General features: G+C 44.3%; 1 protein-coding gene across 10 annotated transcripts in view; it reads left to right on the top strand.

The window, feature by feature from the left end:
* The window catches only part of MAD1L1 (mitotic arrest deficient 1 like 1), a 372,969-nt gene that overhangs the window by 186,181 nt on the left and 162,424 nt on the right, over nt 1-24,364 (top strand). For 9 of the 10 annotated variants that reach the window (XR_012588676.1, XR_012588677.1, XR_012588678.1 and 6 more), the window contains 2 exons: nt 1,315-1,371; nt 21,401-21,489. Coding sequence is in view for 6 of the 10 variants with exons in the window: in XM_074597442.1 (XP_074453543.1) it covers nt 1,315-1,371; nt 21,401-21,489 (146 nt within the window). In the remaining 4 variants the exon portion in view is untranslated. Of the gene's footprint in view, nt 1-1,314; nt 1,372-21,400; nt 21,490-24,364 lie in introns of those variants that run through there. The other variant, XM_074597445.1, reaches the window with a different exon arrangement.

The following is a 24,364-nucleotide window of genomic DNA, read 5'->3' as shown; positions in this document are numbered from 1 at the left end:
ATTAAAGCCCTTTTCATCTTATTTGAGTGTCTGTTCCTTAAATAATGTCACATCATCCCAGGCCCCGCACAGCAAGAATCTGTAACTTTTTCGGTTTCCGCTGAGCTCTGGGGCCGGGGAAGTCTTGAACTGTTTGGTTGTTTGTTTGCAAAATTGAACTTCTGCTGTGCTGAACCCTAAGACTGTAATTTCTTTGTTTGCTTGCATTTCAGTGCAGTTAGCCTTCAAAGCTTAATGTTTTCCTTTTCCTTGTAATAAACTGCTCGCTATTTGTCTCTGGTTTGGATGTAGTACTCAAAAGACCCGTTTCATGTGTGGCGAGAGATTGTTAGAGGGACTCCGGAGGGTTTTAATGAATATCTGCTTGAAATTATGGGAAATGGTTTGTGGGAAAGTTGTTGGGTTTTTTAGTTCTTGTCTTGTTTGTTTACATTGTATAAATTAGCTTCTCTGTCATCAGATGTGACTATTTTTTGGGTTTTCTGCTAAGCAAAGAAAGGCTGATTGCAGGCTAGCAAATTGTTGTGAAATAAAAGATGTGGGAAGTAGTAGCACTCAAGTAGTGTATGTGGCTTCTCTTACCTCTGAAATACCCATTTAGTTTAATTTTTTTTTTTTTTGCAAACAAAACTCTGTGAAAAGATCCTCCTCTGAGTTAGATTCTTATTTTTCTGCAAATTATACAGGGATAAGAAGGTATTTCCACTCTGGTTTGAGATTCTTTAAATTTCAAATTTCCTCTTAAAAAAACCCAAACCTTGCACTGAGACCTTTTCTCATAGAAATTCAGTAGGGTAATGTTCCGGAGAGGATTTGTTCTGTATTCTAACAGTCTTGAAGCTTTCCAAAACCAACCCTGTACCCCAGAACTTCAACAGAACATTTTCCATGAAGTTTTCTTCACACAGAAGCACACCTTCCAGGAGCTGTGGAGCAAACCTCTTCTTTCTCTGAAGTTAAGTGTGGGTCGGTTTTAGACCCCTCTTTATGCAACTTCCAGAGAAACAGAGAGGAGGCATGGTTCTCTGAGTGGACCATGGGATTGAAATTTGGGATAGCTAATCCAGTGGGTTTCCTCTCTGCAAGAAACCTGTTCTTTCTCGTGTGTGTAGGCTGCAGGCTCTTTGGGACAGCATTGCCTCCTGGAATGGGATGCTGATAGGACATACCAAGACCCAATGCGTATAACGCCTTTGCAACACTGTGAAAATCATCTTGCCCTTGGTGGCTTTTTTGGTTGGGAGGGAGGAACATAGTTTTCTTAAAAGTTAAAAAATATGTCCTAGTCTTCATTTTCTATTTTTTTTCTTGAAGGCTCAGCTGGCTCAAGTTATGGAAGAAGTGGGGAATCATAAGCAACGAGCAGAGATGGTAAGTGTTCATCTTTTGGGTTTTTTAAATTGTTTTACAGAGAAGTAACATATGCAAAGCTTAGTTCATTTAAACAGTGGATCAGTTCCAAATATTCAGAAATGAATAGCAAATAAGCATTGTGCAAGTTTGTATCGTTATTGCTAGTCTTGGCACTCTCTGTCTCTGTACTCACCTGGAACAAGCATTGGATGAGATCTAGTGGCCTTTCTTCCTTTTTTTTTTTTGGCAATTTGCCTTCTCTTTGTTAGCAGTTCTAGATCAGAAGCAAGCACTTAATTTCATACTGAATTAACTCCTTTCTTTGGGGGCCTTTGATTTAGTCTCAATTGTGCAAAGGACAAGCAGATGAGATGCGACAGAATTACCGCAAACTAGTTTTTTATAATATCTGTTAATTTTCTGCTGCGTTTGTCTATTTTATTGGCAGTTCCCTCAAGAACCAAAAATAATAGAGGCCACAAAACCAGGAAGTAGGGAGGTTTATGTGCAGTTTATGACTATTGTGTATGATTCTTCCTACTTGGGAATAAATGAGGTGTCGGCATTAAGCTGTTTGGTGAGCAAATGTTTTTGCTGATGGGCGAGTTGCGGGATTCCCAAAACTTTTAGCAGTCACAAGAAAAACCTGAGCAATATCCAAGATGTAGACACTCATTCTGTAGATATGTTTTGCACTGGATTCATTTTATTACTAATGAAAAGGTGGGCACGCATCACTGGCTAGTAAGTAGGTGCTAAACAGACCTCCGCTCTAAACCCCAAATCATAAACTGCAGTGCCAACACTAGGCTTTTTAAACTTCTGCTCAACTTGCGAGGGCACTGAAGGGCAGAACTGGCGTGCCCCTGCTGTACTATTAATAGGTTGCCGTACATCTGCTAATTCCTTTTTTTTTTTTTTTTTTTAATTTCTGCTCCTTGCTGTTTCAACAGCAGATTTTCTATCATGAGAGTGTTAATTGATTCCAGTTCTGGGGTGGTCTTACATTGTGGGCAAACATTTTTGTATGCTCAGCCGCTTTCTCTGGTGACAGAGGCCAGAAATGATATTTCCAAAGAAAACTGAATTAATCCTATTTACCATCTGATCTTATTACATGCTGCCTTGTTATGGTTTTAAATTCTATACAATCAATTTTGCATTGTGCTCACTGGACGTATCGGAGGATAAATTTGCTGTTACGTTTTAAATGTTCTGATGCGTGGGTTTTTTTAACATCGTTCTTTTTGGCTTGTTAAGCCTGGGTTTTGAGTTATTTGTTTGCCTTCAAAAGTTTGTCGTACTAAGACAGGCTGGCAAAGAGCTGGAGAAACTGGAACCTCCAGCGTTAAAGCATTAATTGGTGTTGTGCATCATCCATCAGCAGAGGATAAAGCAGCAGTCGGTGTTCAGCGCCTATTCCCAAGGGTTACTCGATGGAAAACTGCAGGTCTTGTGATGTTCCAGTAAATCCTACATCAATCTCACAGGAATAGGCTGTATCCTGTAGTGCTTCAGGCGATGGATGGCAGATTGTGGGGTGTGGGCTTTATTCAGCATTTTGAATTTTGTTCAGTAAATATAAGAAAATTGCTTCAAACAGAGGAAGAGAGATTGTTTTTCCCCCGTTTCATTTTTGAGGAGAAACGTGACAGTATAGTTCCTGCTTTTCACTGGTGGTAGATGGTTCTTCTCCATTCCCAGGTGAAGTCTCCCTGGTAGGGAAAGATGTGGCGCTTCTTGTCCTCTGCAGTGTTAGGGGTGACAGTGGTCTGCCCCCTTTGGATGGGGCTCCCAAGGGCTCCAGCAGTTGTACCGTCAGCCCCACTCTCCTCCCTGCATCCAACAAAATCTTCTTTATGTGCTTTTTTCCCCCGTCCTTCTCCAGATCAGTGTCTCACCCGGATGGCCTTATTTTCAGACTCCTTTAAAATTGACACGTCAGCAATTGTTTGCTGATTTGGATTCCTGGTATCTCACCTTCCTTTTCACCCCTCTCCCCCTTTTTTCACCCGTGATCCACTGCTCGTTAGTTTGATGTTAAGCCTCCACGGCTGGGGGGCTGCAGAAGGGCTCGTCCTGCTCCGGGTGCTGACAGATGTGGATATTGCTTTTCATCAGCCGTTCTGCAAACCGGCTTATGGCCCTAAGTGAGATGGAATAAACACCTGTCAGGTGCTATCGTACAGTCTGATGAGTCTTTGGGCTGCTTCTGGGATAAACCTCTGTAGAGGTGACATCTCTGTTGCCACCCTGAAGAGTGCTAATGGCTTTGCCACCCTCCCCAGAGCACTGGGAATGAAGCATGTGCTCTGGGCTAGTGAACTAGCTGATTGGATCTCACAGGTGAGTTTGATGGGGTTTCTTGAAGGCGATGGGGAACATCTTAGATGCCCTGGTAAATAATTCATTCTTTACATAGCAATATTTAAAAGTAAAACACTTGGGGGATAACTCTGATAGGATCGTGGCCTCAATAAGGCAGGATCTGCATACTCTGTGTCCTTGGGAAGAGAGGGCCCTGCTTCAGGGAATTGTGTCCATGGGGACAAAACGAGATGAAGGGTGGTGTTTGCTCCAGGGGACACTGTTCTGGGCTGGAGCACAAGGTCTTAGTGGAGGAAAGTGGGACGGACTTGCTGCACTACCTGTCATAGAGTACCCCAGCGCATGATTTCATTGCTTGTCAGCTAAAGCCAGTTTACTACTGGAAGAAAAGAAAAAAAAAAAAAAAAAAAAGAAAAGAAATTTAAACATCTTCAGCTAATTGCAGTTGACAAGACAAAGGCAGTTTGGCTTTCCAGTATTAATTAGCAAACCCATACTAATTAGCTTGTATAAGCACAATTCATGCTTCTTTCCCTAAATGCAATTAATATTGCAACTGAAGACGTCTCTGGGCTGTGCCGCTGTATCATTAACATACTTTGCCCTAATTAGACACGGCCAGTAGTGGCTGGAGAAATGAGTTTGCGATTACAACCATAAAAAATCTTCTAATATTTTATATCCTTCAGGGAACTTGAACCTAGAATTTATTTTCTGATTTAAGAAAAATTACCCATATCACTGTGCTGTGTAATTGTAACAATGGAACTTTGATTTTTCTCTCCCTCTAACCCTTCACTTATTTATTTTTCTTTATTCACAGTCTGATGGTGTTCCCATTGTAAGGGAACAGGGCTTCCCCAGTCTTCTGAGAGCTGGTACATAACAGTCACCAGCCTGATAGGGCTGAGATGACTTAATTGTCCCAAAGATCTGTGAGTTTTGTGTTTCTTTCATTTGCTGAAAGAATGTTTTTTTGTTGTGATTTTTTTTTTGGTGCCTAAGCACGCTTCTTTTCTGGAATTTTTGTGTATGTATGTGTGCTTTTCTGACAATTTAATCAGCCCTGGAAATTTTCTTTGTTGAGGCTAGTGCTCAAATATCTTTATCCCCAGGATGTGCCAGGAGGTTGCTCATAGAGTTCACGTGTGCAGCTCCCTGTTCTGTGGTCCCAGGATCTTACTTACGGTACGTTAGTTCCATGCTCTGCTGGCATAGAGTTGAGAGCTGGCTTCGCTCGCACCAAAATATTATTTGCAGCAACTGCTTTCCTGTTTGTTATATTCTTTTTCTTTCTCTCCCTGGGGGAAGGAAGCAGAAGATGTGTTAGTTTTTCTAATTTTCATTTGCCTTCTCCATCTCCCTTTATAGACAGGAGGAAATTGTTTGGCTCAAGCTCGCCATCCAAGCAACGGCTGTGATCCCTGATCTTACACTTTCTTTCAGTCCGGTTCTGTAGAGGGAGCATTTGTGTCAAGGTTTTTTTTCTCCATCATTAATCCCTGAGGGAAGTCAGCTTGGTATTAAGAAAGAATCACCTGTATTTTCATTGCCCTGAGGTGCTCTGGGTATCTTTTGGCTTTCGTCTTCAAAAGACAGCTTGACCCATGTAGGCTCTGAAATCTATAGACTGCTCATTGGAACAAATTATATTTCACCCTCCAGCAGATTAAAAAGAATGGATATAAGAATCAGAAGAATTGCGTAGCAGGGTGGGAGGTAAAGCAGATTTGAAGTCCAAGAATGTAGCAGTCACAAAATGAATGGCATAAATTGAGTGTCCTTACCAAAGAAATAAAGTCACCTTAAAATGAAAGTAATGAATTCCCTCTGCTGTGAGTAAAAGTGTTGGTTAACCCTCAGCAAAGAACAGGAGACCTTTATTTAAGGGCAGCAGGTCAGGAATAGTTAAGGAGCCAAATCATGTGTTCAGTCTGATGAAACCATAGTGTTTAGGATTAACTTAAATGTCAGTGACTGCCTACACTGATGGTTATCTGGAGAAGTAACGAAGACAGAAAGGAGAATACATGAAAGAAATCAACTCAGAGAACATTGTGTGTGATGTAGTTGGGAACTAGCTGCTAACTGGAAGGCAACACGGAAAAATCACAAAAAGTCTGGGAAAATCGCATCAGGCATCAATACTTAAACAACAAGAGACCTGCACAAATCATGAACCTTTTGCATTATTACTGAAAAACTTCACTTTCTAATGGTTACATCAGATCTCCAGACTTCTAAGAACTGTAACTTTGGATACTTAAGAGAAATAGTTGGCAAGAATAAAAATGCTGTTACATTTTAGCTTACAGGTGATAACAACGATAATATGACAGAAGTGAACTGAATATGAAAGACTGGATAACTTGACAACATAGGTTGTTTAATTCTTATTTAAGAGTAATTAAACATAAAGCCAGGTTGGATGAGGCTTTGAGCAACCTGGTCTAGTGGGAGGTGTCTCTGCCTGTGTCAGGGGGGTCAGAACTAGATGATCTTTAAGGTCCTTTCTGACTCTAACCATTCTATGATTCTGTGATAATAGAATCTATATTCTATGATAATAGAATCATAGAATGCACGAAATACAACAGACCAGGCATAAGTGGTGTTCGTTAGTGGAAATATAAATTCTCTGTATTATCTACAATGGGATGGCAATTAAATGTGGGATTAGAGTACTGAACCACGTAGTTGTAAATAAAAATGAAGCTTTGCTGGAAGATATATAGAACCAACAGGCTGGGAGGAGAAGGGAGGCGACCGACCTGTGCAGGAAGTCTCCATCCATCAAAAGTGCATTTTATCATTAACGAAATGATTTAGCAAGACGATAGCAAACCTCCTTACCACTTGACAGATTTTATCCTAACGCCTTATGTGAGAGCAGCAAACCCAAGACAGATGAGTAGCGCAGCACTCAGCTGAGCAGCAGCATGAACCCAGCAATAGTTTTAGTAAGGCAATTTTAGGGAAATAGCCAGTTCTCAAATCAGATTGAAAAACATGAATCTGGTTATAAAGAGACAGCAAAAAAGCTGGTCGAAAATGAAATGATATCGTAACAGAAGACTGGAAGAGGACTCTTAGATCATAAAGTCCAGTCCTTTGGTAACAGAAGCAATTGCAGCATATACCTTAGTTCATAAATTTATCAACCTTGTCTTGAAACTGCTTAGGTTGTTTGTCCCGTTACTATCATTGAAAGACTGCTCTGATAGCTGAAATCTCCCTAGCTCCAAGTGAAAATATATGTGCAGTTAATATCCATTTTTTCTTGTGCTAATGTTCTCCTTAAACTACAGTGACTGTTCTTCCTCCCTCATATTTATGCTGTGACATATTTATAGAGAACAATTGTTCTCTCCCAGTATTTCATTTGTCTAGGTTAAACAAATCTAGCTCTTTCAGTCTTCTCTTAAAACAGGCTCTTCAGTCTCCTCATGAATCTTGCACCTTTCTTTAAGTCTCTTCCCATATTTCCCTGTCGTCTTTGAAGATGAGTGACCGGAGTGGTCACATCATTCCAGCTGATGTTTCAGCAGTAGCTTCTACAGAAGTGTTCTCTACAGGCAGGTGCCTCTCTCTCCTGGAAAGGGCTCAGCTCTTCCATTTCAGACTCACATTCCCCGTTTCCACTGAGCGTGGCACTGATGTTCATCCTGGGATCGATTAATCCACCCAGCTCTTCATCCTCCTCTCCAGTTTCTGACTGATGAAGACTCAGTTTGTAGGAGAGGTTCTAGTTGTTGTGTGTCTTGCACTATTACATTTCAGTTCTGCTGCTGTTCCTTCAGTTTTTACCTAGCTTCTGTCTGATCTATTTATGTTCCTCTGCGATAAAGCCTCCCTGCTTTGTGCTGTCAGTAATTGTGTTTGTGTGTTTACATTTTTTGACCCAAGATCTTCAGTGAATTTTGTTGGTTTAAAATATGTTTTGATGATCAATGTCTGAAACATTGTTTTCTCTATCAGGTAGTTTTATTTCAGCAGAGCCTTTTGTAGCTTGTTTGTTCTGTATATACTTCACAGTGTTTGTATTATTCTTCACTTTATCATGTTAATTTAGAAATGTGATTTGTTGGAACAAGGGGCTGAGTGTGAAGGAGCATCGGTGATGCCCCTTTTCAACTTCTCTCCCTGTGTTTTTACTGCAGAGCTTTGGTTCTCCAGGTAGAGTAAACCCTGGAACAGAGGGATGGGAGGACTCAGAGTTCCTTTTCTCCTCTTGTAGCTGAGAGCACTCTCTCAGTGCTTGTTGTAAACATGTACATGAAAATTAGTCCTTGCTGTTCCCCACAGTGTAGGAATACAGTGAGCTCTGAGGACCAGCGACATTTTTTTGGTTTTGGGGTTGTTTTTTTCCTCTCTCTTAGCACAGGGAATGATGAACAGCCTCAGTTTGTTGTGTTGCATCTGCTGCACGTTCTCTCTTGGAAAATTCCCGTTCAGCGCACAAAACTCTTGGCAATATCAGAAGCATCGCTTGCATGTGACTGTGGGCAAAGCAGAGTGTGGTGGAAGCTTTGGGATCTTGGTAGATGGGTGCTGACAAACTGCCAGTAGACTGGAGAGGCCATGAGTACATTACACTTCTGCACGTTAATATCTCAATGCTATTTTAATTGGGTTAGAAGAGGAGACTCAGTGAGTCAATTCTCGTAGTTTATCTCTCTTTTAAAAATCTAGCCAGGCACATGGGATCAAATAGTACATTCCCTTCAAATTAAGAAGAAATAAACAGTCTGTTTAAAAGTCCCATTACACAAATGAACCTGCTGTTGGATCAATTAACGTGAAAGTTTTATGGAACTCTGCAGCACCGTTTGGTTTCAACAGGACTGGTTTCATTTTCTCATCAAAGGCAACAACAGCTGACATGGGGTTAGGACTTTCACAAACGTAGCTGTTGAAAGTGGAGAGCTGCCTTATTGCTGCTCCTGCCTTTGGGTCCCTGTGGGACAGGTACTGCCGGATTGCAGGGAAAATTGTAGAATCATAGAATGGTTTAGGTTGGAAGGGACCTTAACGATCATCTAGTTCCACCCACCCTGCCTGGGACACCTCCCACTAGACCAGATTTCTCAAAGCCCCATCCAACCTGGTCTTGACACTTCCAGGGATGGGTCCTGGAATAGTCTGGCCCCAGACTCTGATGGGATGCACAGACAATGATCTAATTCTCAGCCCATCATTTGGAGAGGCCTCCGTGGTGTACCCGTAAAACCCGAGTGGTACTGACAAATGCAATGGGTTGCTCTTTGGTAAAAAGGATGAGATAGTGAGCACTCCACTATTCAACTTCAAAATAGGCTGAGAGTTGATAATGTGCTCTTACCTTTGCATTGCAGGATTGTAACTGGGACAAGGACTTGGAGCGAAGAAAGGATTTGGGCTCTTTTCTCTTCAGTTGTTGAGCAGAGGAGAAAGGTGGATCGTTTTCCTGTGCAGAGGACACTGTGGTGCTGTGACTAGAGTGGTCCTCTTGTCAGCGTTGCTGTTGTCACTGTAAAATCTGAGTTCTACTGAGTTACTTGGTAAAATAAAACGGGTGGGACAGAGATATTATCAAAGGCCTTATTATAGTAGCCACAGCCTTGAGGTACAAAAGGCATAATGAATATGCATGCAAGTATTGTGCCTTTCCAGGCTACATCCACCCTCACAGGGTCTGTAAGAAGTTTATGGGCTACCTCAGCCTCGCGTGGTTGAACTTAGTTGAACTAAGATTTCCTGGAGGGTGCAGGGGCTGTGTTCAGCACTTGGAGAGGTAGGGGAAAACGGGGTGAGAGGTCCTGGATACCTCTAGGGTTCAGTAATTTCTGCTCCTTTTTCCAGTCTTGCCTAAAAGGCAGCTTGGAGAAGCTGTAGAAGGAACATGTGCTTCCAGTGCATGTCCAGAGAGGGAAAGGAAGACTTGGTTAGGAGTCATGTTAGGCTAGGACAAAGTAATCATTAATCTCCAGCTTGCTTGTAACAAGGATGGAGACCAGTTGAGCACCGCCCTCAGAGATCTGATCCCAGAAATGCAATTCTGGAGGCACGGTTTATCCTGAGCATGAGGGAGGATATGAAGATCTCTAGCTGTGGGATCTAGGGGGACACTGAGGGGACGTGCCTGCAGATCAAAGGTTGCTGGATGCTTTTCTTCTTGCCCAGGGCTGGCTTTGTGTGTACAAAAAAGGAGATAAAGGCTTAAAAAACATGCAGTTTCAAGACTGTCTTAGTCCTTGTACTGACAGCCTGATCAGCTCGCTGCGTTATTTGTTTTGCTTTTGATCTTTTTGTGTCTCAGTGCCCTTAGAAGAGTTTGTTCCCAGTGTTTTTTGCCTTCGGCTGTTAGATGCTGGGGGTAGGTAGTAGCGGTGGCAGGCTGGGGTCTCTCTGAGCCGCTCTGTCAGGGCAGCAGAGTCCTCCAGCAGGAGCTGTAAAACCGAATTTATCCACAGAGACAAGAAGATCATAGAGCAGAATTTTTCCTATGACCTCTTCCTAAATAATGAATGGCAGTGCCCTGCCTCTTTGGAATCGCTTAATTGAGGCTGACAACTCTTTGTTGTATTACAGGATCTAGCTTGTCAGGAGAATTTTAACTTATTTATGAATATTTCATTAACCTCTAAAGACTGGCTGTATAAAACCGAGCTCCTGCCAGGCCCTGTCCTGTTGATGCTATATTCAGTGCTAATGTCATCCGCCGCACATTTATTACACTTTCCTTGCCGTCCGAGCTGAGCCGCGGAGTTTATCGTTGGTGGCAGCAAGAACGTGTTCACCAAAGGTTAAAATGCCAGGTTTCTGCTTTGGCACCAGAACTGAACATACGGTATTTGAGAGGGAATTACTTCTTGCTTTTTGTTCTGTGACTGCTTGCTGGCAACTGAAGGGGACTGCAGGCATAATCCTGAGAGGCTGCAATGGGCAGAGCAGCCCTGGCAGGGCCCCATAACCTTTGCTTTTTGGCACAAAGTGAGAGATTTCCCACTTCTTATGCTTTAAAAGCCCACTGCTTGTTGTCACAGGAGGGCCTCAGGATGGGTCATTTAGCTAGAAAGCCTTAAATTTGCTTTTCTTAGCCTGTTCTTTGGGGAAGGGTTTGGGGAACAAGACTCCTTCAAGCATCTGCCACTTTGTTGAAGGCAGCTGGGAGGCTCTGTTGAGAGCTGCTGCTTTCCCGTAGCTGGATCCCCTGCCCCGTCCTCCTATTTCCCATCTCTGGGAGTTCAGAAAGCACCTTGAGCATGGAGCTCTGCTGGCCCCCACTCACACTCCCTCTCTCTGCCGAGACGTGCCAGAAAACAGTGCTCCTGGCTGTAACGAACCGCAAAATTGGGCTGGAGATGCAGCGGGAGCGAGAGCACTCTTCTTAAAAGCATGTTGAAGTACAGGCTGTGGGTTGTTCCATGTGAGTCGGAGCAAGAGGATTAAGTTCAATTTTCAAGTCTAGCACTCAGTGGAGGCTTCTTTGCTCTCTTACAGTATTAAGCAGAGATTGATTCCACTGTATTTATGTTAGGAGACGAAGGAACAAAAATGGATTGTAGATTGCTCTTTCCTTTCCCCTTTGATCTTCTTCCTAGGTGGTCGGTGAAATGCGTAGATTCTTCTCTGACTGTTTATTACGTGATGATTTTTCAACAAGAAAACTGATGGGGGTGCAAGAGGTGGGATTACAAGCTACCATTTAATAAGAATTTGTCGACTGAATGCTTCAGAAACTCCTCGAGGGTATATTTTCAGGAAACAAACTGTATTCAGACTTTGTATAGAGGAGGTATGACATCTTTGCAGATTTATTTGCTGCTTTGCCTCTGAATTACAGCTGCTGGAAGACTGGCTTCTAGCAAAAGTACCTGCTCCTGCGTGAAAGAAGTGACCTGCGTGATGCTCTTCTTGAGAGCAGACAACTCCATTGCGCCAGTGTCGTGTCCACACTGGATGGGGTTGTGCCACATTCAGTCTGACACCTTGACAGGTCCCTAAAGAGACTGCTGTTCTGTGTTTTGCTGTTCTAACCAAGAGTAATGGGTAGGAGATGTCAACCATTTAAGGCTAATTACTCTGGAGTTTCCTTCTCTCGGTGGACACCAGCTGTTTTGCTCTCCCTGGTGGGAGGAGCTTTCGGTAGTAATTAAAGGAAACAGTCATCTACATGCTGGTGAAAGTGGTGGAGCGGGGCTGATAACAGCAGAGAGCTGTGAGCCGAATGAACATGGAAATTAGGTGATCCTTCTTCAGAATGAGCTGTTAGAGCAAAGAGAGGGTTTTTGGAAGTGGAGATGTCAGGGATTTTTGCTGTCGTGTGGTGGTGGTGAGGTCTCAGCAGCGCCTGGGAGCGTGGACCAGACAGGGCTGCAGCAAGGTGGAGAGGAAGAGACTCCTCATCTGCTCCTTCCTCTGGAAGCAAGAGTTGAAATACGTAATTATACTCTAATAAACTCGTGGATTTTAATTAACCTCTCCAGTTCCCTTGCTTAGTAGGTCTCTTGCACAGGATATTTGCTCCTTTTCCCCTCAAACTTTCCAGTTTTGTTCATCTTGAGCTCTGAGGCAGCTTCCATCCTGCTGAAATGCCCAGTAGTGCTTATTTCCAAACTGTCGCATCTTTCACCCATCCCAGAGTACCGGAAAGAAACAGATACAGCCTAAAGTGGGGAATAAAGCTCAAGAAGGCAAAACTGTCAAACCCATCCTAAGTTGGTACCCACGTGATGACTGGGACCATATTACTTGCTGTTGACATGGGGTCTGTGCTGGTGACCAGGGCAGTTGCCTTCAGACGTGCCGGAGCATCAACAGAGTCTCTCTCCTTCAAACAGAAGGACGGGCTCCTTCCAGAGCCGATGTACGGTTTCGTGTATACCACTTGTGGGTAAAAAGAGTAAAATGGGCCAGCTGGAGCATTCCGGCTGTTCAAAGCTGCAGGGTCTTGCACGCCCTTCTGTACCCCCAATTGACGTAGCAAGTCTTGCTCCTTAGTGCGTTGCTGCAAAATAGCAGTATCGGTACTGTCGCCTTAGCCCCTGTTCAGGTGACAGCCCTATTTGCCATAGATCAAAAAGCAAGAGAGAAAATAAATATTATACTGCCTTTTTTTTCTCTTAAGTATTCCAGACAGGAGTATTTGAAATGATTCATCTGAATACAGGTTAAGCACTTCCAATTAGACATTATTGCTCATCAACACTAATCTGGGGTTGCGTGGAGCACCGGCGGGTGCGGGGCTCTGTGGTTCTGCTGGGGCAGGACACGGAGATGAGTAGAGGGAGGTGGGTGAGCGGGAAGGGTCGGCCTCTGGCAGCCTTGAGGGGTGAGAAGAGCCTGAAGCAGGGACAGGTCTGAGCCCTGGGGCAGAGGGCAGCGGTAAGTGTTTGGGGAAGAAGGTGGGGCGTGAGTGTCTGAGCTGTTGGATGGGCTGTACAGGAGGAGCCTGGGGCTTGGACGGGGTGATGTCTTGCGGCTTTGAGCTTCCATTTGATGAGCGGCTCCCATATGAGCGGCTTCCATTGATGCCACTCATATAGGACCGTGGTAATTTTGGGACCCCTGGGGCATTGGCCTTACTTTGCAGAAGAGAAACTGTTTCCTGTAATACCCTTATACCCTTGTGATTACACAGGGAAACCTTAGGATAACTAACGTGAAATAGGGTGTCTGTGCATCGGTCCTCTTCAGCTGCTACAGCAGGGCCGTGTTCCTTTGCAGCAGGGCTGGATTTGGCTGTCTGAGCCTATCTGGAGTTTCACCAAGTTGCGCTTGTGCAGCACAATGTAGAGGGGAGGTGTTGGAAGAGAAGCTGCCTGCAGATTGGGAATCAGAGGGGAGAGAGGTGAAAGCTCGTTAGGGCTCCCTTGGGGTAGATGAATTAGTTAATGACTATGCTGTGCTTTGAAAATGCAAATGCTGTGTCAGAGCTAAGTCTGATTATAATAATCAATCTTCCTTTTGAGAGAGTGCTGGAGATGGGGGGACGGGGGAGAGGGATGAGACTGGGGCTGAATATTTAGATTGCAGATCTGAGTTTTTCAGCTGTCGTTAAGGAAACGTGACGTCGCCCAACAGGTCAGCAGGACTGGGGAGAGGCAGAAGGTGAATTTGGGAGGAATGATCCTCGCAAGCACCGGTGGCTCCTTGACAGCCTGAAGTTAATTTTGTAATTTTGTTCCTTATGATTGTCCTGCCCGGAAAGGGAGGGCTTGGCGTCTGCTCCGGCGTGTGAGCTACCCCTGCTAATAGGAGGGAATGAAACTGCCTCATAAGCAGCATCCTCCGGGGATGGGAGAGAGGGGAGGGTGGCTGCTGCAGACGTCCAGCAGTGACAGCTCCTTCTCCCTTGGCACTTTATTCGTTTGTAGCAAGCGTTCCTAGTAATTACGCCTCTTAATTTAGGAGAGCGAGTGGGAGAAAGGAATATAAATTTGTGTATTAACTTTAGAGATTGGAAATAGGGCAAGCGAACCTTCTCTCTGGGAGATTATATTTGGAAATGAAATAGAATGACATTCGGTATAAACTTGAAAAATTGCTCTCTTTTACTGCAACAGGAGGAGAAAAGCCACAATCCAGACCGTATTGGAGAGAAGCAGAAGTCAGCATATGTCCGTTTCCCAGTTTATGTGTATCTGCAATAATATATATGCATGAGTATGGTTTTAGGAAACTATTTGCTGGAAGGTTGCTTCTAGTTCTGTCTTCTCAGTGATAAAAGCACACCAGAGTTACAGATTGGGTAACTCATAGAGACCGGCAACTCCGATCCAGCTGGCCTTTGCCTTTAAAGAGGGAAAAAAAAAAGATTTTTTTTTGCTTCAACCAAGTGGGAAATAGGTAGTTCTAAACCACTTTTTATTGAATATCTGATTTTCTTTGGGTTTATTGCCTTTGTTTCACAATAGTGTTAAGGATTACTTTTTCCAAGAATATGTACCAACTAATCCTGGGCTGCTCAGCATGTTTCTAAATGGCAAGTAATATTTTGTTTTGCAAGTATTGACGTATTTCTTTGATGAAGAGTGAATTTCACTAAGAAATCTGGTGAGGTTCTCCCCATCTGTGCTTCTCTGTAGCTGTTTTAGGGGAACAGCCCTTCAGCACATCAGTTCGTTGGGTATATGGAAGAGGTGACGCTGCTTTTGCTGAGCAGAATGATCTACAGAAGTGCTCGTCATGGTGGCTTACTACCTCATGGTATTGCTGGGCAGCCAAATTAAACTCACTGGTCATAGACTCATAGAAACCCAGGTTGGAAGGGGCCTCGAGGATCATCTGGTCCAACCTTTCTTGGCAAAAGCATGGTCTAGACAAGATGGCCCAGCTCCCTGTCCAGCTGAATCTTAAAAGTGTCCAATGATGGGGAATCCACCACTTCCCTGGGGAGATTATTCCAACGGCTGATTGTTCTCATTGTGAAAAATTTTCCTCTTGTGTTGGGTAGGAATCTCCCTAGGAGTAACTTGTACCCATTACTCCTCACCTTTTCCATGTGATTCCTTGTAAAAAGGGAGTCTTTAACTTATTTGTAGCCACCCTTTAAATTCCGGAACATGGTGATAAGGTCTCCCCTAAGCCTTCTTTTCTCAAAGTTGAACAAACCCCATTCTCTCAGCCTTTCCTCATACGACAGGCTTCCCGGTCCTTTGATCATCTTGGTGGCCCTTCTCTGGACCCTCTCCAGCCTGTGCACAGCTTTTTTGTATAGCGAGCACCAAAACTCAACACAGTATTGCAGGTGTACACTGAGTAGAGTGGGATAATGACTTCTTTCTCTCTGCTGGTGATGCCTCCCAGCATCCCTTTGGCTTTCCTTGCTGCAGCAGCACACCGTTTGTGCATATCGAGCTTGTTGTCCGCGAGGACCCCCAGGTCCCTTTCCACAGAGGCTGTCCCCCAGCCAGGTAGATCCCAGCCTGTGCTGCCGCTCCTGGAGTAAGTTTTCCCAGGTGCAAGACCCTACACTTGTCTTTGTTAAACTTCGTAAGGTTCTTGTTAGCCCACTCTTGCAGCCTGTCCAGGTCTTCCTGCAGGCTGGCTCTCCCTTCCAAAGTGTCCACTTCCCCACTCAGTTTGGTGTCATCAGCTTTCATCAGGGCACACTTAGTCTCATCATCCAGATCACTGATGACGATATTAAACAACGTTGGGCCCAATACCAGTCCCTGGGGGACCCCACTTGTGACACCCCACTGGTGCTCATGTATGTTTGATTCCTGTCCTGACGCCAGATTTCTAAGCTTGTAGACAGCGGGAGGTCACCAAGCTTGCCGTGCTGCTCTGTGAGAAGAGAGGCAAATAAGATCCTTAGTCACTGCTACATCCTTTGGAGAGAAGCACAAATAGCATCGCTAGAATAACTGGCGTATCAAGCTCCTGGGGAACGGTAGTTTGCCTGTTTTCAAACCTCAGCGGATGGGTCATACTCAGGGTCTCATTTCTCTGTTCTTGTCTATTTTAGTGTACGCTCTTGCTTTCCAAGTCTGCTTGGTTTTCATACATTTAAATATTTATGTATTTAAATACCTTCTTGAATTGTGTTGAGACTTGTAGTCAAACACAACCTCTCAATTCACCTTTCCATGCTGGCTCCATGCAATTCAGTTCCTATTTATCTCTGCCTTTTAAAATCAGCTCTTTTGCTGAGGAAGGCCTTTCAAAGGATGTTGCATCAGCCCATTGTTAAATAAACCTTTAGACATTTATAATGGATTCAGCATTTCCTGCTTTTTACAGTTCCAAGAATGCTGAATGACGTGCAGGCACACTTCATCAGGATAAGATTGCTGTATCAGCCCCTCACTAAAATTCACTCATTATTCAAATAATAACTGTATGTCTCCAGCATGTGTTCTGTGAAATATGTGTACATGATGTGGGCGAATAAACCGGCCCCTTTTTTTTCAACGTGCAAATCCTAACTTTGGAAGTGAGTTGAAATACTTTAGATTTTGAGTCCTTTACTACCCAAAATGAGGCACCTGAACAGAGATTGGGGCGTTATTTTGGGCAGTGGGTTAAAATTTTCAGAAGTTCATAAATGTGGCTCCCAAGAGGGACTGATTTGATTTAGAAGCTTAAGTCTCGTGATAAATCTCCTTTTGAAGATGGGGGATGGATAGTAGGCCAGCAGGATGCTTTGGAAAGGCTCGTCTTCAGGAATGCTGAAGCCCGCTGGAATCAAGTGGGAGGAACAGCAGGTCCGGGGCATTGCGGAGGCTCAGCTACTTGTTTGGGAGGGGACAAATATGGGTCAGACATGACACATGCCAGAAATACACCAAGAAAATCAGCTCTCTAAAGTAAAGGTTGGTTTCTTCTAGCTGTCAGGAGATGAATTTATAATTTTATGTTTCTCCTGTCATCTCATATATCTTTAAATAATTCCTACAGAAGAGAGAACCAGCAAGGAACGCGTTTCTTACAGCGCTGTGGGTGTTTGCTATGTCATTAGCACTTGGAGGAGAACCATCACCTCGAAATCCTGTCCAGGCAGGTTTAAAAGTAAGGCTGAAAGAAGAACGATATTTCACTTAATTAAACACTAGACGAAAATCCATCCATGTTCCTCCTTCCTCTCTTTCTCAGTTTTGACTAGTTATTTTGGAAAAAGTATCTGCATTTCATCTTTTGGGGTATTTGTGTGTTTGTGGAAGTGGACATTGTATATCCTGGATGTGTTCTGATCACTTTCTGTTGAGAGCAATAAATCTGGACTGAAATTCATGCTTATGAAGTGGAAGAGAATAGAAAAGGTTTGGGATAAATGGGATCCTGTTAGGTTGAGAGCAAGAGGCTCCAGTGTATTCCGAGAGGAGAACATCACATGCTCGAAATGTTAAGTACCTGTTTATGTGTTTTATTCACAAGTCATGGGCTCTGACATTACTCATTATTCCGCCTTTTCTAGTGTCATAAAAACCTTGGTTAACTTTAAAAAAAATTAAAAACAATAGCTTGGTTTCTTTTCAAGTTGCTAATGTGTTCTGTACAGGGGGGACAGCACTGGGGGTCTGATCCCGGGCAATATTAACCCTGAAGCTCCTGCAGGAGTTGTAGGTACTTGGGTCCCTCTTGTGCGGTTTTCAGGATGAGAGATACAATGCTGTATTTCAGGACAATGTTCGCTCTCTGCTCTCAGTGCTAGTTAAGAGCCAGATGAACATAAAAGAGAGCTGAAGGATCCAAGCCTGCCCTAGGTCATTCGGTAGTGAATGGGGGAATACAGCAACCAGCTGTAATTTGAGCAGCCCTTTTCCCCTCTCTGCTGGGTAATGGCTTCTGCTAGTTTAATGTATTCAAAGTAATAAAAGTTGAACTCAGCCAGTTATATAAAATTATTGATAAAAATTGGAAGAGTTTAGACAGGAATATTGAGTTAGTCCAAAAAGCAGAAAATGCCTGCTGAAAGCGGCATCTGGTGAACAAGAGCGACCAGGACTGGAAATGAATTGAGGAAGGGGGATGTGATGGGAGTTAGGCAGAGAAAACAGCAAGAGGAGACAGGCTCTTCCTCTCCTTGTCCCTTCTTGAGGCCATTCTGTGCCACTGGTACCGGGAGGACAAGTGGACAGGGAGGGACAGACTGCCACCACAGGGAGTCATTTCATGTCTCTCGCCTGGTCCCCGGCGCTACCCTGAGAGGCTGCGTCAGAGGGAATGGTCTCGGTAACCTCCCCACATTCCAGGCTTGTGCAAAGGGCTGAAAATTATGTAGGATATGGGTTTGTATTTCCCTTCTTACTGCCTTCCTGTTGTTTGTTTTCCCCATTCGGTTCGCTGCATTTCTTCCTCTTTCCTCCGCTTTCCTCCTGCCTGCACCACGAGCAGGACAGCAGCGAGGGGCCAGCTGCGGAGCGGGCAGTGGCCGTGTCTGACACTGCCTTACCGCCGGTACCAATGTGCCAGGTCTGAGCGGAGCCTGCTGACATCATGTTCTGCTGGGATTATCCAGCAGGCAAAACTGCAAGTAAGAGGAAGCTTTTAATCAATGGATTCCTTTTTTTTTTTTTTTTTTGCTCTTTTTTGCTGTTCCCTTCATTCTTGTTCCATGAGGACCTATTTCCCTGCACTGTGCTGCCTTCGGGAAGCAGAATTGGATCCCAACAATAAGCCACTCCATCTTATCTCAACTAACTTTCTTTTTGCCTTGGAAAAGACATAAATAACATTTTTAATATCTTCTGTGAGATTGGCAAGCAGGGATGTTTTCCTCACTGAACCCGAACGGTTAAAGGAAACGAGCTGCACATTTTGAATGAAATACTTAATACCTTAACTGTTTACTTTCTTTTTTTAAATAAATGATTAATGAGGTTTTAATGACAATAATTTGCTGTGGCACAAAGTTATGCCTTGACCTGAACTTGAAACTTTCCAGCAGTTTTAATCCCAGTTGAGGGAAGCAGGTCTGTGTCAACATTTAACTGCTCGAGCCTGTTTCATCTCTCAAGATATCACCGTGCCCTCCTCTCCCTTCTCACTGCAGGCACATCGGATTTTCAGTCCAGGTAGTTTTGGTGCTTGAAAACTAGGAGAACACAGAAATGACATTAAATGCCCTTACAGTCCTTGTGCACTTCCCTTCTCATTCTCCTTCAACAGTGCACTCTTACAAACCCAACAGAATCTCATCACACCGCTACTGAGCGTACCTGGCGTTAATTTGTCACCGCTGTGTATCAGGCGAGCGCCGCACTGATGCTTTCCACGGCAGCATTCACTTGAACACGTGTGCATTCACTCTCCCGTCTCCTTTGCCCATTACACACTCCATTTTTTTCCTCTCTATGCAGCCAATACAAGAGACCCCAGATCACAACAGCAGATTATTCGCCCACCCCCTGCGTCCCCCCGTCTCCCCGGAGAAGGTGGCCATGATTTATCTGCTTACGTCGGTGAGCAGGTGGCAGTTGGACTCAAGGCTGAGCCCGCTTAGCCTATGATAAATAACGTGTTTACCAGCCCTTCCATCTTCAAATGCTGTCCACAAGCAGTCCAGAAAGCAGCACAAAATAGCAAAGACATCCAGGCTTCAGCAGACGCGGGAAAGGGGAGATATAATGAGTGTTTTCCTGCTAGAAGTAGGTTGGAATTGAAGCCTGCTCCTCATCCCAGTACCTTTTATTCACATTCCTGGAATTATCTGGCGTGCTTGCTTTATCCCCAGCCATCTGTGATGGGCTGAGCTGGGAGAGATAAGCTCAGTAATCAGAAAATTGAGGGAAGCATTTCTGGCTGTGATAATCTTATCAGGCAGCTAATATACATTAACATTTGTACAGCCTGATGATGCAGGTGGGCCTTTGCTTATTTTTTTCTTCCTGGATGCCTTTTGACAGGCAGGGGGCTGTCAAAATATGGGGCTTCAGGGTGCCGGGGGGAAATCGGGCTAAAACCTCTTTCTGCACCGTCCCTGTGGTGTCAGAAAGGGGAGGGAGAATAATCCAACCATCTCTTTTCTGCCCTTCCCTGCTAACAGCGCTGCCATGCTCTGTCTGTCTTCTCTGGTAAGCATGCAAGGGCAAAGAGGCAATATGTCAAAATTTCAGTTCTGGCTGAGCAATATGACCTCACGTGTCAATATGCTCCTCTTCCTTGTAAAAACGGGGAGCTGTCTTCGCATGAAGTTTGCCGTTGCAATGGGATTTTTTTTGTTCTACAAGTCTAATTGGTGCTGTTGAAGGGAATGGTGTATTAATGGATTGTTTCCCTGATGCTGAGCACTGAGCTCTCTGTGGTCATAAGTTTTGCATCTATAATTAGGGCTGGATTACTTATTGTTTTCCTCCCGGCTGAAAAATATACTTTCTGTCAATAGATTTATTAGGGGAATTAGTTGCCAGGTGCTAAAAGACAGATGACAAAAGGAAATCCGAAGTCTGAAGGATGAGTGTGAAGGTGGTCTAAGCTGGGAGACGGTGCTGGAACAGAAGTTTGAGTATCCTCTAGGTAGTTTGTCTCTGCTTACACTTCATAATAAATTGAGGGGTTTAGAAACGAGTAACATATGTCGTTTATCAATCTGTGCATCGTCTTGATAGCTGAATTAGGGCTACAGATTCCCACAAGTCAGGGAGCCTGGGAATGGTAGAGGTTGAAGAAGTTTTGATGTCGGTAGAGTTTTGAGGTGCTTTCTGGTGAGTTCCTTCCCAAACAAGGCTGGAGGCAGAAAGTATTCTTAATTGTTTGTTCCACTGGACCTACCTGAGCAGCTTGAGCTAGAAGCATGTATTGGAAAGTGCTGGAAATATTCCCCAGCCTTTTGGATTCAATGTGTGTGTCTCAGAGTTGCCCTGGACAGGAAACCATAATCCTGTGGTTCATCTCTTCTGGGGAGGAATTGAAGCTAAATGAGGTTGAACTGTCAATGCTGAATCTCGGGTACCAGCGAGCTCCTAATATCACACAGATAATTCTCTGCATGCCATTATCAGTGGGGGACGGGTTGGGGAAATATCTGGAAGAGAAGCAGAAGCTTAGAAACAATCAACTTTCTGTGCTTCATGTACCTTGGAGAAAATGTTGGGGAAGGCAAAAGGGATTGCAGAGGGAAGCTGGGATAACTGTGTGCTGTTAATTCATCACACGAAGAGTTGCGCTTCACATCTGTATCCTGAGAAAGGTCTGAGCTGTGCAGAACATCATGATCTCCTCCTCCTCCCTTTGCTGTTCGTGTGTCCTCCTTATTAGTACTGGAGGAACTAATGCTTTTTCTCTCCTGCAGCTGGAGGTGGAGATGAAGGTCCTGAAGTCTCAAGAGTGCACAGCTGAGCAAAGTACCGCCATCACCAAGGAGGAGGTTGACACGCTCAGGTAGGCAAAGCAAGGGCAATGCTGAGAAGAGTCTACTCTTTTCAGTGGAACTAATGAGAAGGGAAATGCCCAGGGTAGTTTCAGTGCCAGCTCTGGTTATTGCCATCTCGTGGTAGAGCACCAGGTACAGGACCTACATGCCACAATGCATGAAAAAGCACATGTGCATAGACTGCCCGTGTACCTGGGCTGCCTGCTTTTCAGGGAACACCATGGTACCATCGATCAGAACGTGTTTTCCATGTGTTTCTGAAGTAGGGTGTTCTTTTCCTGAGTACACTTCTATAAATTATCTCCAGCTTTTATTTTCATGAGAAATCCATGAAGCGTTAACAGAAAGCCTCAGCCCCTGATCTTTCCTGCATGTAGATGCTTTATAAGCTTGTCTGACTCCTGGGAGGCTGCAGGCTCTTTGCTTTAATGTTTGGGGTCTCTTGCTCTCAGTTAATTCGTAAGACTGGCTCCTGTGTCACTATTCCCCCGTTGACTTTCTTTCCTGTGGTGACAGCATTGCTGTTTGTTTCTTATTTTGACCAAATCTCGACTGTAAATACGGGATCTGTTGGCATGTGTGTGAGGAGGTTTAGAATCCAGCTTTTGTAATACTGATGTGTGTGTAGCACTGGAGATAAAAGAGGGATGTTTCCCCTCGTGCATTACTGCAGATGGCAGAGGGGTACCTGTTGTGATTCAGTGAAAGAGGAGTTACAAAACAGCGTTTTAGCAGAGAATACATGAGCATTTACAAAAGCTACAGTGAAGCTAGACAACCTTTCTATGTATTTATTAAAGCATTTACAGCTTCCATTCCAAAGCAGGTGACACAATAAATAGTGAGCACAGAAAAGTTCATCCGTTTCTGAATGTTTAATAAAGTTCCTTTTATTTAAGCTGAGCAAATCAGATCTTGACAGGCTGAGTTTTTTATTCTCAGCTGATGTAAGACTTTGGCTGGAGTTTCATTTCTTAATTCTTTTATATTTTCAGCTCCATCACTATAAAGCGTTAGTGCCTCTTAGGACTGAAAGCAAGATTTTGCAGCAAGTAGAATCTTGCAGAAAGCAGAAATTACTGGCCGGTACGTTATGACTTTGCTCCTGTGCTTTGCCTCTGGAGCTTGTCTTATGGCTTTGAAAGCCCAGTTCCATAGCAGAGGGGAGGTGTTTGAAAATAACACATGTTCAGCTAAGCTATTCCAATATGTTTTAGGGCTGTACACCTAATCTTGGGGACTCACTCCTATAATTCCCTTAAGGTGGTGTAATAGTTCGGAAGACCCAAGGCACACATCTCCCTTTTATATTCTCTCATATGGTTGAGGTCTGGTAGAGGATAGTATGCTATGGCTTCCCTTTTTCAGGGGGATAAACCTGTCTCCATCTGCTGTTGTGGATCGTGGGTGTCTGTCTGAACTGAGCTCATTCAGGTTTTTCCTTTGCTAAGGCACATGAGACCCTCTGAAACCTGGTGTTTGTACTGCTGCAGGAGTATTCACCACCTCCTCAGCCACGTTAAACCCGTCGCTCCTGATTAATATTATGCCTCTCTATCAGTAAAGCCAGCATCCTGTTTGCTCCCTTCTGGGAGCTGAGGCTTTGCAGAGCATTTCTCCAGTACCGCCTCGTCTCTCCCTCCCTGGGCTGGTACGGACTGCAGCACCCTTTCATGCAGGAGACGTTTTCACCTCCAAAACTCATTATTTGGTGTTTATCTTCACTGAGCAGCATTTGCCATCTATTCACTGAGCAGCTTCAGGAGCAGCGTGTGTAGGAAGAAACGGCTGGATTGCCACATAGTCCAGCCCCACTTCATATCGCGGAGGGCGCCTGGCAGCGGGGTGGAGATGTCTGGCTTTGCCCTGAATTAAAACCTGTTTCCTGGGCAGGGAGAAGTAAGTGGAGCTCCCGAGTACTTGCTTGTTACGGGATTGTGGCGTTAGGTTCTGCTCAAAGGTAGCCCTAGAACCCTCTAGATAATGTTTTTTTCTCTCTCTTTTTTGTTTTTAAAGAATTTCTTTGATTACTAATCTCATCTCTCTCCTCCTTTCATGAAATTGTGTCAGAGCCTCCACACAAAGTATGACACGAACACAGGCCTATTCCCAGTAAAGCTGCTGGTGGTGCGGAGCTATTCTCCAGTGAGGACCCGTACACTGAAAGCTGTTTCAGCAAAGAGACTAAGCTTCTGCGGTTGTTTCATGGTGATATTTCTGCCTTTTCTTCTCTTTCCCATTTCAGTATCTCATGCTCCTGAGGCTATGGACGCACGGAGGCCACGGTCCCAGGATCTGATTCCAGGCTGTTTTTTCTGTTGCTTTTTACTGAACCACTTTTTGTTGTTACGGCTGATTTAAATACTTGTCCCAGGCCCCGATGGTACTCATTTAGCTACAAAGCTGTTCCAAAAAGCATGGATTTATTTGGTTTTAATCACCCTTTTCACTGCTCGGCTCTAGCAGTAAATGCCTTGGTGCAAATTGTTCTCGTTGTACTGGAACTCTCTTTGCTGGAGAACTGGTAAGCCAGTCCCTGCTCCTTTATCCTTACTGGTGGCTCCTATTGCTGCTTCAGGTGTCTTCTCAGACCCTCCAGCACTCCATTCAGCATTGTAGAATCGACTCCATAAAGACTTTTTTCTTATCCTTGTAGACTTAAGGCCTAACCATATCCTTTGACTACTTATTTTGTGTTTTCTGGCATTTTCTGTGCATTGGACAAGAAACTGGGCCAAGCTCTTTCTTCACAGAAGAGGCTCCTTCTCAAAGGAGCGCAAGATAAATCATTGTCTTCCCCCAGGCTTTTGGGGTTCAGGAGTAACGTACTGTGGTCCACGCCAGGACACTGCTCCTGGCTTGCTGGATGTGTCCTCCCCGTGC

The sequence above is a fragment of the Larus michahellis genome, chromosome 8 (genome assembly GCF_964199755.1).
Source record: "Larus michahellis chromosome 8, bLarMic1.1, whole genome shotgun sequence".
Classification (NCBI taxonomy): Eukaryota; Metazoa; Chordata; class Aves; order Charadriiformes; family Laridae; genus Larus; species Larus michahellis.
The sequence above is the reverse complement of the archived record's forward strand: the minus strand, read 5'-3'. Positions and strand labels throughout refer to the sequence as shown.